Genomic DNA, 15,456 nt, shown 5'->3' on the forward strand with positions numbered 1-15,456 from the left:
CCATTTATCAATACCAAATAACATGCCGGGACCCTTTTCTCTTTTGTTTATTTGTTTTTTATTTACCTTATCCTTCGGTGTTCTATTTGTGCTTCGGTTTTGACTCGAAATTGATTGTAAAGCCGGTCTAATGGCGTCTATCTAACATAATGTTCGATGTATTGATGTTTACTAATGAGAGGTGATGAGTTGTTTTAAGTGCAGGATGCATAAAAGTTAATCAAGAATAGAATACTACAAGCGAACTGTAAGGTTGGTTATAATCGTACAATAAGACAAACAGCTTGAAATTAACGACTGTAATAGAATTTCGATTTCATAATAAATGCACTGCGCGCTGCAATTAATGGAAGCAATTCTCCGTGCAAAAGCCATTAAAGTTTGCTATTAAAAGTTTCCAATTTCCCCCGCCTCAAAGGTTTAGTTATTAACAGCGGGCAAACCCTTTTTTCTTTTTGACTGTTGGTATTTTATTCCTTAATTGTTTTATTTATTGCGGTTTCATGTTCTCTCGCGACTTCATCTACCGGTTTGAGAACGAATGGAATTCTAAAATTTCTTTGTGAATTCGAAGACTCAGACTGGTCATTATCTTTTTACTGGATTTTTTACAATTGCTTATTCGACAATTTAAGAGTTATTTATAATTCTGCTCATTTATTTCAATAAATTCTTAATGACCCTTTAAAAGTTGATTAGCTCGATCATGCCGGTTTGAAGTATCGAGTTTTTATCGAGATTCTTAATCGATGTCCCGCCGCTGCGCACGGGCATCGGACAACTCACTAATCATTCAAATATTAGAGTTGAAAAAACTACACGATTCCTTGAACGAAAAAGATATCCTAAAGATGCCGGACATCAAGGGGGGTCTTCCTTAAGTTTTCCTCCGTCGTTGAGAGCAAATAAAGCGGCGTCCCTCTGAAATTAATTTTGTTTTGTTTCATCGTCTGGAGCCAAAGCATTTACATTGAATGCGGTCGGAGGCTGGCCGTTTGTGAGGATATTTATGTTGGGGCCCGTAGTGTATGACGTGCGCATTATTCATACACGATACGCGCCGCGAACCAGCTGTATGTTATTTTTACCGGTTCATCGGCTTGTCGTCGATGGCTTACCATTTGTGATGAAAGGGTTGTTTTTTCTATCCTAACATTTTGACATGATTCACCGGACCGATTTTGGTGTGTAGTTGCTAAAAACGTTGATACACCGCTCCCTTTTATGTAATTGTGAAATGATGTTGAAGACATAAAATCCTAGAATTGATATTTGAGGACGTAGGCACGGCAAATCGTACGCCATCAAAGTTTACGACACCACGAGGCGCCACGGTGTCGATGCCCGTGATTGGATACACTGCCTATAATGCATTTCCTTTTACATTTGCAATAGTCGTTTCCTGTTTCGATTTATTGGTTTACACTTAATATATTTTCAATTCTATGAATAGAGTTTTGTTCCGTGCAGGATATACGAGCGATTGCAATTACGATTGCTTTAGTGTGGAGTAATTGTTGTTGATTGGGAACAGGTTATTGTCTTTTATTAACGATGCATGTATGTTTGTTTTAGATCCGGATGGTGATGCGGGTGTGAGGTGTTACTGCAACACTGCGCAGTGCGTGGGTACGGGGTACATGTGCCGGTCGGCGCGCAGCGGGGGTTGTTACAGTGAACTGCCCGCGCCGAGACGCACGCACCACGCTCGACATGGCTGTTTACATCATTTGGCCGAGACGTAAGTATTATAATTTATTTACAACATGCCATATAAATTATTTAAAAGTTCCAGTTTGTTCTTTGATGTATTAAGTAGTTCAGTGCTCCTAGATTATAGTTTGTAGATCAATATAGTAGTTGTGTTTTTTATTTTGCTGCTTTAATGCTCCCATTTTATGCAAATCAGCATCGTACAGTATGTAAAAATAATAAAAAGGTAGGTATAATAGGAAGTTAATACAACTTATTGATTCTTGACGTTAATCCTGAAAGAACCGGTACAGATATTAATGCCTTTTGTCACGCAAAAACAAATATTAGGTAACTAAAAAATAAACGCGAGAAAAATCTAGAGCTAAGCGGTATTTATATTATAATGTGCGTCAGTGGCCTTGTCTTGTGACATGAGATAAGCGTGTTTTGGAACAATACACGGGTCATCTTCGGTCATTCTCAATAAAAACTTATTAGCATTCACAACACCAAATTCTTTCCCACCTAAAATAAAATTCATATCTTAGTTTTCATAACTAATTCTACCTTTTGAAGAAACATCACATTAGTTACAAAAATTAATATTACTTGCTATATAAATTAAGGGATATCCGAGATTATTCGACTGATTTCGACATGTACAAGACGTCGGCGATAAAAACCAAAGGATACGTTCCTACAACATTCTTTAGGAGGTTCTCCGAAGATTGTATCATTTCTAATTGCGATTCTAATTAGTATGCCGGCCATCGTTTAATGTCAACCCTTTATAAAAAGACAGATACATGATAAACAAATTGGGCATTAGTGTGCTGTCATGCAGTTACATTAAACACAATTTATTTGGTAAGCAAAGGCGCCAGTGTAAAATTACACTAAGTAGCATTTGAGCGTACAGAATATTAATTCATCCGCTATGGTGATTAAGTGTTCCTACTTAATCTTTGAACAAGATTTATTGGTTTTTATTGTCTCCATCGCGGGGTTTGCAAACTTTTTGTGCCGCTTTAAATATTATTGACTTCTTAGCTTCAACTTTGGCCAAAGCATTAATCTTATCCTGTGCTAGAAATAAAACTAATTGTTTTTGTTTTAGGCATATATTTATTTTAGTTATAGTGGAATAACAAATTACAGTCTCTCGGTTTAGTTAATGAATTCAAAAAAATCAAATGATTAATTTGTTACTCTCTAAATAAACTATTAGCCTTCAAATTACTTGGCAAGTCGATCTAAGTACTAATGACAAGCATAATTTCTATTTTGTCATCTAATCGCCATCAAAGTCCGAACATAATCAATAACAATCTTTATCCCCTCATATTGACATTTTCTCATCTATTTATAAAGTGATTACTATTTTCTTCGATATGTCGGCAGTCCTTTTGATTCTCATCAGTGAATTAATTATTCTTTTGTTAGTCAGCGTATGAGGCGCTCTGTCATCCATCAATTCTGCTTATCATCGTACAGCCACAGCTTCGAAGCTTTCGTCCAAGACCCTCAATCAATTTGTCTTTGGTTTCGAAACGGCTGCCGCTTTCATCGTAGATGTAACGACACAATTATAGATATGATTGAATATGCTGCTGACAAAATATTTGTAACTAATGTTCTTCTACAATCAACCGATATTCAATTCCAACTAATTATCTATGTACTCGTAAACTAGTCTGATGAAATAGCTTTTTATTCTATTTCAAATATCGTCGGGCATTTTATCGACATCGGTAAAGCGGCGAGAATATACATTAGCAGATACATAATTTTCATCAATAAATGTCTGTTTACTTAACAACAGTAGAACATTAAGTAATCGTGGTATCTTTTTTATGTGGCTCACGGTATGTTCACCTCGGTTTATTAATTATACCGGCGAAGGCACGGCGCGGCTCCACTCTGTTTTTATACTCTGAAATTACCCGCTCAGTTGATTATCTTATTCGGATCGGCCCGCGTTCACCAAACAGGTTTCCGTTCGCCGCATGCCCACTTTTATTTACTTTAAATAATTTTTGCTCCTTTTTGGCAATCTTTGCCATTATCATGGCTAACGATCGGCGTGTCCGCTTCGTTAAGATTTCCATAGAATTCAAATTGATATTCGCTTATTTTATCGGTAATTAATTCTCGTTTGAGTTGTTTATTGTGTATAAAGTGCGGTTGAGTGATGTCGGTTTGATGTCCTCGTTTGTTAAGATAAGGGTGACTCTGTTGGGGTTGCGCGGGTCAGGCTAGATAGTGCCGCTCGGACGCCGACCCGGGCCGCTTGTCACACTTCCGCACGAAATCAGACCCTATCATTAGACAATAGAGATCAAATTGATTTATAAAGCGCTCTACGTATCTTTGAAATGTCTCCTCTAGGCTTTGTTCTAAGAATCACGTTTTTTATGGTCAATAACTGCAATCGTGGCTATCGATAGCTTTAGTGATATCTAGATGGGTCAATTAGATGTCAGTGATCTAAGTTCTTTGTATTCTCAACAGATTCTTTGTTTTAGCTACTTGCATTACAGATTATTTGTTATCTATCAATGCTTTATTGTTTTACCCGATTGTCAACACTTGGATCTGAACGTGACCACCGGCTTCCACCGCCGCGCCGGCTTATTCTTACAATAAAGATCCTTCTAGAATCTAATGTTTCTGCAATTAGCAAAGATTTCCATTATCTTAACGCGAGTCATAATGTAGGTAGCTCAGTACAAATTGTTTTGTCTAATAATTTTACACATGACATTTGATTAAATTTAATTATTATGACAAATTGCTCTGACATATAAAGTTCTATGCCCATATTTGTGTTTAATTAACCTTTGATATCAGATATTAAAAGCTTAATATCTTTAACATTTAAAATCGCCTTTGCACGACTCCTGAACGTTAATTAAAAAGAAAATTCGAACAGGTTTGATGCGTCTCTAGATTAAGAAGAAATTGGTTGGCAACTCATTAAAGCTTACACACATGCCTTTATCTCTACGGTATGTTTCAGGTGCTATCGTTATTCTGACACTTAATTAGTACGTATAATTCCTATGCTATCTGCTATTTACATAGATATTGTGCTAATTGCCGTTGCTAGTTTTTTCATAGTTAATATTCATTGTTTAGTTGTTAAATGTTCGTGAAGATGATATTCGTGTTTAAAGTGTTTAATATATGCGTTGAATTAATAAGCTATTTAATGGACGTGCACACGATATACTTAGAATTCGTCTTCTCTTTTGTTTTTATAATTATTTTAATTTTAATGTATAATATTTTCAACGTACATTTCTATTACGATAAGCTTTGTTAATGTAGTTTCATTTATTTCAATAAAGAAGTATACTTTTTGTACGTTTGCTTGTTTTTTGTACAGTTCTGTGTAATGGCTTCTGTAGCCAAGCATTAGATAGATTGATTGGAATGCGTTTTATCGTTTAACTATTTGATTTGGCGGCTTGTTCATTTTGATGATTCTAGCATTCCTAGCATGTTTGTTTCCAATCTGTAGCTGATTTGGAGATCAGTAGACTTTTAGAACTTATCCCCTTTAAACACATCACGGTTTAAATATATTACGTGATGTTGTGAGGGGGGATTATATTAATCACCGTTTTTCTGTGTAGTACCGAAACGATTGAAGATTTGTCGTAAGGTCTATGAACGGTGGTACAAATTTATTATTACTTAGGTACTTTAAAAAAATCGTTTGAAGACCAAACGTCGTAAATCGTACTTTAAAATACATAAATCTGAATTAAAATATAGTTTATTGAAGTGATGAGTAAAAAATAACAAATTTTAAAGGGCCCAAAGGGCAGTTTTTCGCTCCAGTCAGACTTAGCGCCAGACACAAAGTTAATATTTGCTCAAACAGTATTAAGTGCAGTTATACACGACAGTTTTGCATTAGATAAGATAACGAGCAGCCAAATCCGAACGCCTAGCAACAGTAACAAATGCATTTATTCGTATCCAATGAAAAAATCGACTGGGCAGGAATAAAAAAGCTGTTTGAGAAGCTTGAGTCACTGGATATATCACAAAATTGACCAAATGATCAAACAAAATTGCCTCCGAACACTGCTAGTAGGAGTCGCGACCTCAAGCAATTTAGAATTCGATGTACCTTCCATAATTGCTTTATTTTTGCTCGTTTCTGAACTGCGTAGTCCTTACATCATCCATTCTATAACAATTACAGTTACCGAACATACCAACAACGAGCGTAAGAAACTTCATTAAGGACCCATCAAGACACACACCTGGGTCCACCACTATATTCCTAACAGAATGTTAATAACAAACCTGTTTCACAAATTGGTCCTATAGTTGCAGATAGGTTTCTAATCGGCAAAACAAAACAATCCAATCATTCAAATTATTCAAATTGACAAAATTCTTCGGATAGACAAACTGTCTGATTCCCGTGAGAAACTGAACGGAACAGCTATGTTAATTAAAATAGATGACCGAATGGATTATGGCTATCGAAATTTGAGCGAAATTTGATAGTTAAGAAAGTGTAGGACAGTTTTATCATGCTGTAAAATTGTTCATTAATATTAAGCTTATAATATTGGGTTTATGGCCTTATTAGCGAGTCGGTGTTACTTCCAAACTTGTTCTCAAGGGCTCGCTGAGATTTGAATGTTATGAAATACGCAGTAATGATGCTAACGGTATGTATCTGTGTTGAAAGATTTAATACGAGATAAACCCTGGGAAAACCGAATTTTCGAAGTTATGTCATTATGTAAGTATGTAGTTAGTTTTATAACAGTTAGCAGTATATTTCTAAACAAAACATTCAACAAGAATCGTAAATTTGTTACACTACGGGTTGCAGGGTTAAATTGTAGACAGATACAAGTAAGTTTATTTAATTTTCAAACCGTTTGCAAGCATTTGATTACATTGCAAAACCGCTAACGAGAACTGCTGCTCAAGTTACCGACTCTTAAACATTTCAACTGGCTTTTATCAGAAAGTTAAAGTAAAATTTACTGTTTCCAATATTCACACGATAGATTCACGATCTAAGTAAGATTATTCAAAATAGGAAATTCCGAGGTCTTGTAAATTGAAAAAGATCAAAGGTCTCGACCTCACCATATCTATTCTCACAAGTAGCTTCTTTGTATGGTAAATGTCCATCTACTAATACATCAACCATCTCTTCAATATTCAAATGAAAAGTATCTAAGTGCTATAGAGACAGAGTCCCGCTTACTTTTGCTTTGCGTGCGAGCGAGAGATACGAGAAAAACTAAGGGAATAGACAGAGACAAATAAATTTGGTGCGGAGGGCAAGGGCGTTCCTCCGATAGTTGCAGGTACTAGTAAATTTTAATTTTATGTAAATCTTTGTAAATCCGTGGGAACACAATCCGTGAGTGGTTTGCGACACTAAAATGATGATTTGTATTCAATGGAGAAGGCTTTATTATCTGTCTGCGATGCCCACCTTCAGTACATAAATCCACATGTCTTTATTATTATTAAGACTTTGAAAAACGACTACTTAAGAGGGAATTTGTGTGCTATTTGCATAATACGTAAGCTTTTGTAATAGTAATAGACGATAAACAGTTTTTTTAGTGAAATGGGCGGTGTGGAGAAGGAGTTCTTATTATTGTTACTTTAAACTGTGACAAAGTACTTTGTAATCAACTTTATTATCTTCGCAACGAGATAAAAGCGTGTTAAAGTAAATCATTATCTGCCATTATCCCTGAACTTTCCACTTCCTTGTTCTTTATTATCATATCGTTGACGCGCCCCAAAATACTTGACGGCATACCGCAGTTAATCATTGCTATTATAAGATTCATCGTAAAAACACCGTTCATCGCTTTTAATTCTTCAATTAATGCGCATTATGAAGATAAAAGTCTTTAGAGTTTATTCATAAATCAAAAGTCTAATCATCTTTGGTTTTTCTAATTCCTACATTCATCTTGATGTATGAGATTTTTTCATGTCGACATTGATTCGAACATGTATTTAGTCGTTGAAAGGCTAAATTTATGTTGTAGCAAAACAAATGATCGTATCGATCACTTGGCATACCTAGTTGGCACATTAAACTGTTGTGCAACGCCAACGATCTGGGAGGCGTAATGTAGTAATGGCTCACAATGATCTTGATGTGGAGCACGTTGAAAGAAAAAGCGAGATTGTAAACTACTTGCGACAAACATACGACCGACTTTACTAATGGTTCAACTCAGAACAATCCGGTAGACGAAAGATATACCTAATGCATAAATTCTTTTCAACGAGCGAAACAAAAATCTCTAAAATGTAGCGTTTGTCATGCTTTTTGCTAACTGATGAATTACGCTCAGCCTTGCGAGATATGATTAATGGTTTAATCACGTTGAAAGACCTAAATTCTAAAGCTCTCGTTACTTAAACCAATCGCACAAAAGGACACAAATTGCAGTTTTTTTGCCTTATTAAAGTATTATTAAGTGGCATGAGTGCGGCCGAGGCCGACTACCGATGTTTTTGTCACAATACCATTGAATCAAGTGAACTCGAAATGAATTCGTTAAAGAATAAAGAGTAAAAAATCTGCAGCTTAATGTTCAAGTTCTGAATTCAATAAAGTCCATGGTTTATTATTTTCATTATGTTCATAACTCGTTTCATGTTGGACAAGGTTTTTGTCGTGGTCGGGAGCTAATCTGGAAGAGCCTGCAGGCGCAAGCTGTTGAATTCAATGGCCTGTTCGTATCGATAAATTTCAGTAGAACATTCTTAACTTGAGATATCGTGTACATTTACTCGTGTACTTATTACATGGTTCTTGTACGAGTATAATGCGTGTTGGAGCTATCTGTACGTGGTTCTAAGAAATAAATCTGTTTTTGTTCGATTTTCAATATATTTATTTGAACAAGGCCGCTTACGCACGCCTAACCGCGCACGCAGTACTGTAATGATACAGTTTCATTGCAAAGTAACATCTACAAAGCATTTAAAAGCAAATAGGAATACTGGTTATATTCGTGTTTAAGAATAAATCGCAGTAACAAAAGCAACAATTAATATCTTTACACAAAATGCGTCACTCATCACTTCAGTTCAAAAGAAGTATTTATTTTCCACAACCATAGTAACTTGAGCTTACAATACAAAAGAAACAAAGTACATTGTTTTGTCTACAAACAGTATTACAATTGTTTCCACAATTCAGTTTTCCATTTCTCAATAATGATGCTAAAAATAAAACTGCTATTTGTGTGTTTCTAGGGAAAAGGAAGCTTTAACGCGGTGTCAGAATTCACCGGGTTCTGGAGGTCCACCGCCTTCGGAGCACTCCTTACTTCTTTGCTGCTTCAGAGACTTGTGTAATCATGAAGACAGCCCGATAGCAAGGGCGAGGCTGAACCTTACAAATAATGAATTTGGTAAGTACTTTTTCTTTAACTAATTCTAGTTTAATCATCACAAAGCTCAAGGTAAAAAGCAATATCTTCAACAGTCGTGATCAAATTCTCATTCAGTTTTAGTTATAAAGTAGAACGTTCCAAACATTTCGCGAAATCACGATTGACGTAAATGATCGCTCCCGCCAACTCAGAAACCTATCAAACAAAAATTGAAAATCAAAGCTCACGTTTTAAATAGAATGGATCTTTCTATTCTTTTGCATCTATTAATAACGAAGCTAATTTACTGAGATGAGATTCATTGTCTTTGCTAATGCTTACATAATTTTAGAATCACGATAATCATAAGCAGTTGCTGGCGCAGAATCTTTGAATGAACGTACAATAATACATTCACATAATAGAAACTAGTTCTTTCTTTTAACCTATCGAAAACGCTATACCCATCATACCTTGATAAAATCAGGGAAGTCTTGCTGCTTGAACTGTCTGAAACAGACTTTGCCGTCCCCACGTTCTAATTTTTTTTCACGCCTTCCTCTCATAGGCAAAGATCAAAAAACACCATTTACCTTACAAACTCTCCTTGCTTCATTCACATCCATACACCTTGTCGTACAGGACAATTATTAAAATAACCCTTTAAAACAAGACATTAACAGTACCACCGCCATATTCAGATTAAAATCATTTGCTATTTCCTCCACAAAGTTTCACCATTTTGCAACAAACTATCTGGTGTGTAATTGCGAACACAACGTGTGTTTAAGCTGAACATTAAATTAAGCCTGTAATGAATAGTGTCGTACTGTAATTCTGCAGCAGGTGCTATTAAACTGGTCGTTGTAAAGAACAATTGAACGTACGAACGGAAGGTTTATGTCCTAGGGCTATTCGAATTTAGTTCGCTCTTGTTTTATAACTCTAGGGAATCTGGAATTGTTTTGTCTTGACCTTTGTATGGTTCTGCAAACTTATTTAGTGTAAAAAGTAATCGTCTGTTTTAATCAATTTATTTTTAATTCTAAAAGTAAAGTTGTAAATCAATCTACTGATTTAACAACTAAAACCAATTTACCGAGTTGTATTGAATCGATAATCGAATTATAAATATTTTATTCTCTTTATAAAGACTGTAAAATTAAAGAGTAAAAACTATCATCACACACAAAGACGAACAACGCAGTAAAATTGTACGTTTAATTTGTACCAATAAACTAGTATCTAAACACAATAAAATACGAAAACTATCAGTACAATAAACATAAATACCATCTTTACAAACGAATCCAATTATATTGATACAGAATTATTGCGGCCGTAAATTGTTCTCGAGATCTCAACAAGGCGTTCAATCAAGTATTGAATAAATAAATACCGGGGAAGAGAGACAGGCAGTCTATTGGAAACAACCTTCAAAACAAAACAATTGGACTCTTACTTAATATCAATCAAAATCAATATAGCGAATATTATTCAACTAAATATAGGCCTATGAAGCAAATAAATCGGACTTCTTGTTGTATTGTAGTGGAACAGCAATTCTATGTTGATCGATAAATTCGGTTTGCTGTATGGATAACACAAGGTACAATACTTGGACCATAGCAAATTTTGATCTTATCATATATTCGTTTTATTTTATCTTGTAAAAATCTATTTATTTAGATTCTAATCTCTAGATATGTTAACAGGCTATAAGCTGTGTAAATTTTTAGTCTATTAACATTTTTATGTCTCACCGATCATAAGTATGTAGGTTCGTAAAGGTGTTTCTATGTACAGCAATTATTTTTCATAGTTTACCTTTTCACTTTATTAGAAAGCGATGGAACCTATTACGGATCTAGAAACTTCTCCCGACTAACCACTTATAGAGTTAGCTCATAAAATCGTCAATTTACAGACCTGTAACTTAATAAAGTCTTACGAAACAAGATAACAAGTAAATAAATTCAATTATTTGAAAACGACAGACCATTAAAAGTGATAATACTGGTATATTTCGATGTCAGACAGCTGTAAATCAGAGTCGGATTGAGCAATGTTTCTCTCCCGTTTAGCTTATTGATTATTTATTAACCGTTAAACGCCTTGTTTACGATATCGTTAAATTGTGTTAGCGCCAGCACTTGGTATTTCTGAATAGGATAATGAAATGTCCTTTTTTGTTTTATCTTTAGTGTCGTGAATTAGAAGTCACCTTAATAGCCAATTCTATTGCATTCATTGCATCAAATTCAGATTATGCAGCGGTAAAGTAAACATTAAAAGTTACTTAAACTATTCTTGAATAATAACTAAGTCTACCGTCACACCTTCCTGTTAAACTAGCCTTTCATTCTGGGAGGAGACCCGTGTCTACCAGTTAGTAATTACACCCAGTTCATTACTACGTCTAATTAAAAATCTTACATATGAATTACGCTACGCGTGCGGCTGCGTGAAAGCAATAACCACTAACGTAACAATTCATTATAGATTACAGCCAATGTACTATGTAATAAATTTATCTATGCAACCATGAAGACAATTTCACTAGTAATATATGAGGACATTACCGTGACTGCGACGATACATTCTGTTAGAAATACGTAACCTGCAATTTGTTGCTTCATTATAAAATCATTTCATTGTTGAATACTTCTTTTGTACCTTTATTATTCTTGTAACTGTTCATTAGGGCTAAATACATACTTGTGATTATGCCTTGGAGGTAAGCAGAGACTTTATAAAGCTACTTGCTACTTCTAAGTATACTAAAATATACGACTTCTTAGTAGATAGGTTTCCTAAGATACCAGTACTCAATCAAAACAGTATGTTAAAATAATACCTGTACTAAGGAAACTGGAGCGCATTATCCATATTTCATATAAACATTCTCAGTTGTTTAGTTAAACAATAATTTTCTATAAAATTCATCCGTCTAGCGGATTCCGCGAACAAAGATATTATTCTAGCTGCTTCGTATCTAAAGTAAACAGTATTGTGAGTCAGGCAATACCTAACACTGAAGTATGTACTGCGGTCTTACGTCACGAGTGGTACACATTTTCAAGTGTAACAGACATCGGTTACTAACTAAGCTAATTTTGTACCTCCCTCTCTAATTCCTAACATGTAAAAAAGATGGAACATTTACGACCTATCAATTTAGTCGTTCGTTGACATTGACATTTGCAATGATTTATTGAACGCAATCGACCGATGTGACAGCTTAAATCTTGTCCTTTTCAAAAGTGCTTATAAAACCAGATTGTTGATTAAAAATAACTAACTCTTGATTTACATCGACCATGCTTTGTTCCACAGCGTTTATTTAAACATGTGACAATAGGTCTTTCAGACACTAATGATGATGGACTTTCGCATCCAATTTAGAGGCAAGATAATCTTTATCCGTCTTGAATCGAGTTTCCGTTTTTCGATCACAAATAAATCTCGGATCTCCATATTAGATTGCATAAATATTAAAATCCGTTCCCATACATCATGTTAAATCGTGCGATTTAGATTGGAGCCCCCCAAGCTCTCCCAATCAAGTGCAATCACAAGCGTCTTTAAAATCTAACAACAAATTCTTATGCGAAATAAATTTACCCTTCGTTAGCTTCGGGCTATACGTTAATAGTCTCACTATTATAGCAGCTAGTTTTGCACGCAATTCCGCCTCACTTTTTGTATGTATCTCGTTTGTAGTAGTTAAAAAGGTTGGTTTGTTTTATTTTTTACAATTTATGATAGATTTTCAGCTTAGGTTTAGAATGTTCTATCGTAAAAAAGTCTACTTCCACAAACTACTCAGTATTTTAGTAGTAAAACCAATCTAGACTCGGTTTTTCAATTCAAGAACAACTTTTTGTGCACTATTTCAAAGTTTATGTTAATACTTTTCTATGCGGCAGTTTCGATGTAAGATCTTTTACGCGACTCACTTCAATAAACAATTTCACTTAACAACTCAAATAATAAAGGATCTACAACCAATTAAACCATCTCAAAGTAATGTTCATAAGTGGAAATGTAATTGAAAATAAGTACATAGTTTTTGCAGAATATAATATTTATATAAAGATTAGCATTACAGATCTGGGCTAGTTTTCTTGCCATAATGGCTTTCGCTTGCGGCCCTGATTGCGATGCGCAATTGTTTTAGCTCGTATTCCTTTGTTGGAATTAACTCCTCAAACAAAGCACAAATTTCGACCCTAAAGTTATAACATTAGGGTATAATTTACATCGTGTAAGAATAAACTGTTAATCGCCTGTTATAAATAGCCAGGGACCTGTTTCGGTGACCGCATCTCAGTAGTGATTTTTGTTCTAATACAATGGATCGTTTTGTTTCGTATTCCAATTAAAAGACGAACCTATTTGTTGTAAAAAGTGGTTGTCGTAAATTCATTAGTTGTCATTAGTGATTCATTAGTTGCGTTAAAAAGAAATCTGGCAGTAGATTTTGCTGAAAAATACCTTAATTGCAGGAATACAAGTTACTTCATTCATTTGCGAAAATGAATGCGTAATTTGGTATTTGTAGTAACTACATTTTTCAATTACTGAAATTTTATTAAATACAAGTATTTAATTACACTTAGTTATCATAAAATCTTATGAAAGTAGACAGAGACGAAAAAGCGCCACTTGTTACGATCCTTTCAAACTTATTTAGCAACGCTCCTACTGACTTTTTTCTTATGATCGCGTGTGTAGTATCTGCTCTAATAGAACCTAGTTAAAAACGGCATTCCAGATTTATTAACTACTTTTCATCTCAAGACAGTTGGAAGATCTTAAACGAAGGCGGTGCAAGAAGCTAGTTAGTATATAATTTACTCGCCACTTGTTCATAAAACATATTATTATGGTTATTTAAAGTAGCTACTACACAGTTTCAACGGCTATTGCAGGCAAAAAAGGGAAATACTCATTGAAAGTAATGATTTATGAGTGCTTAATTGTACAGTATTAACCATATAAGTAGGGTGGTCGAGACAGATTCATTGACAAAAAAATATATGACAATGGCCGGTTCAGTAGTAACAGTCACATGCAATATGCACATGGTTTTTCCAAAAACTAGTCTTTGAACCACAGGCAACAATAAGTTGAAGTTTACTCTATGATAATAGAGAAAATCTGACAAATTGATGGCCACTTTACTTGGTGTATAATATTTACTTTGTCAACATCTTTGTCTTCTTTCAATTTTTAGTTATTAAATAGACTATTGTTAAACAACCCAATTCTTACCGTTGCTGAATACATTCCCATCTTTGTCTATACTCCATTCTAAATTTCTAATCCTGTGCGAATCTTATCTTGATATATAATATGGTGGTTAATTCCTAATATACCAGCCTATTACCGATATGAGTGCTTTGACTTTCTTTTTTTGTAAAATATTGTTTGATTTCATATCAAAGGTACTTTATTCCTTGTTTAATTTAAACCTCCTTATGTGTCATCTGCATTTCAATTGCATATCGTAATATATTTCACAACAATTTCACTATAAGATAGTACTTATCGAAGGCCACTCTCAACACGATTAAAGATCTATTTGTTACTTCGCTTGAATAAACATTTCAAATCGAATTGCTGAGCCAAATGGGACGAGTACTTTCACGTACATTATAATGTGTGTTGGTTTAAGTAAGACGCGTTTGGAAAAGATACTTGTATTAGGCAGTTAGTTTTCGACTAACAGTTTGCATCTTGTTGTAGGAAATTGTGAAGGGACTTATGGTATGTGCTTCTTTCAATTTTGATGATTATTGACTGAAAAACTATCGATTACTAAGAATATATCAATACGATTACCTACTTCTAACACTTTTAAGTGATATTTAATCTTAAAATCTAGTGAATTTCTACTATTAGTAAAACCAAATATATAACGTAAACAGCCAGTAATATTAGACGGTATACATCACAAAATCTAACGCACATTTTCAAACGTCTGCGCAACTTTGCACGGCATTTCGAACCATCAAAGCGAAAGATACTAATTAATTTGTAAACCGTCTTTAAAAAACTCGAAGACGTGCTTCGTATAAGAATTTAACTTACCCTTTAAAAGGCAATCAATTATACAACGTGAGTTTTTACACTACCATTTTTAGCCGAGTGGTATTTCGCGTATAGTGAGCTATAGTTGAGCAGATAGTTTGCTCTGTGAGGAATGCTCTTAATAGTAAAGTGTTTACATATTTAAACATTCGTCACGGACAGGCCGCCCGCTAATCGATGTAACGCAGCGAAAGTGTGAATTGTGTCTGAATTAACATACCGTTGTAATAAAGTAAATAAACTTAACGATTATAATGAACTGTACGTAGCTGTA

At 34.6% G+C, this 15,456-nt stretch overlaps 1 protein-coding gene across 2 annotated transcripts in view; it reads left to right on the forward strand.

Annotated features, from left to right (window-relative positions):
* The window catches only part of LOC142977604 (BMP and activin membrane-bound inhibitor homolog), a 64,779-nt gene that overhangs the window by 43,682 nt on the left and 5,641 nt on the right, over positions 1-15,456 (forward strand). For both annotated transcript variants that reach the window (XM_076121589.1, XM_076121590.1), the window contains exons 2-3: positions 1,576-1,741; positions 8,968-9,125. In XM_076121589.1, coding sequence (XP_075977704.1) covers positions 1,576-1,741; positions 8,968-9,125 — 324 coding nt within the window. The remainder of the gene's footprint in view (positions 1-1,575; positions 1,742-8,967; positions 9,126-15,456) is intronic.

This window comes from Anticarsia gemmatalis, chromosome 13, assembly GCF_050436995.1.
Source record: "Anticarsia gemmatalis isolate Benzon Research Colony breed Stoneville strain chromosome 13, ilAntGemm2 primary, whole genome shotgun sequence".
NCBI lineage: Eukaryota > Metazoa > Arthropoda > Insecta > Lepidoptera > Erebidae > Anticarsia > Anticarsia gemmatalis.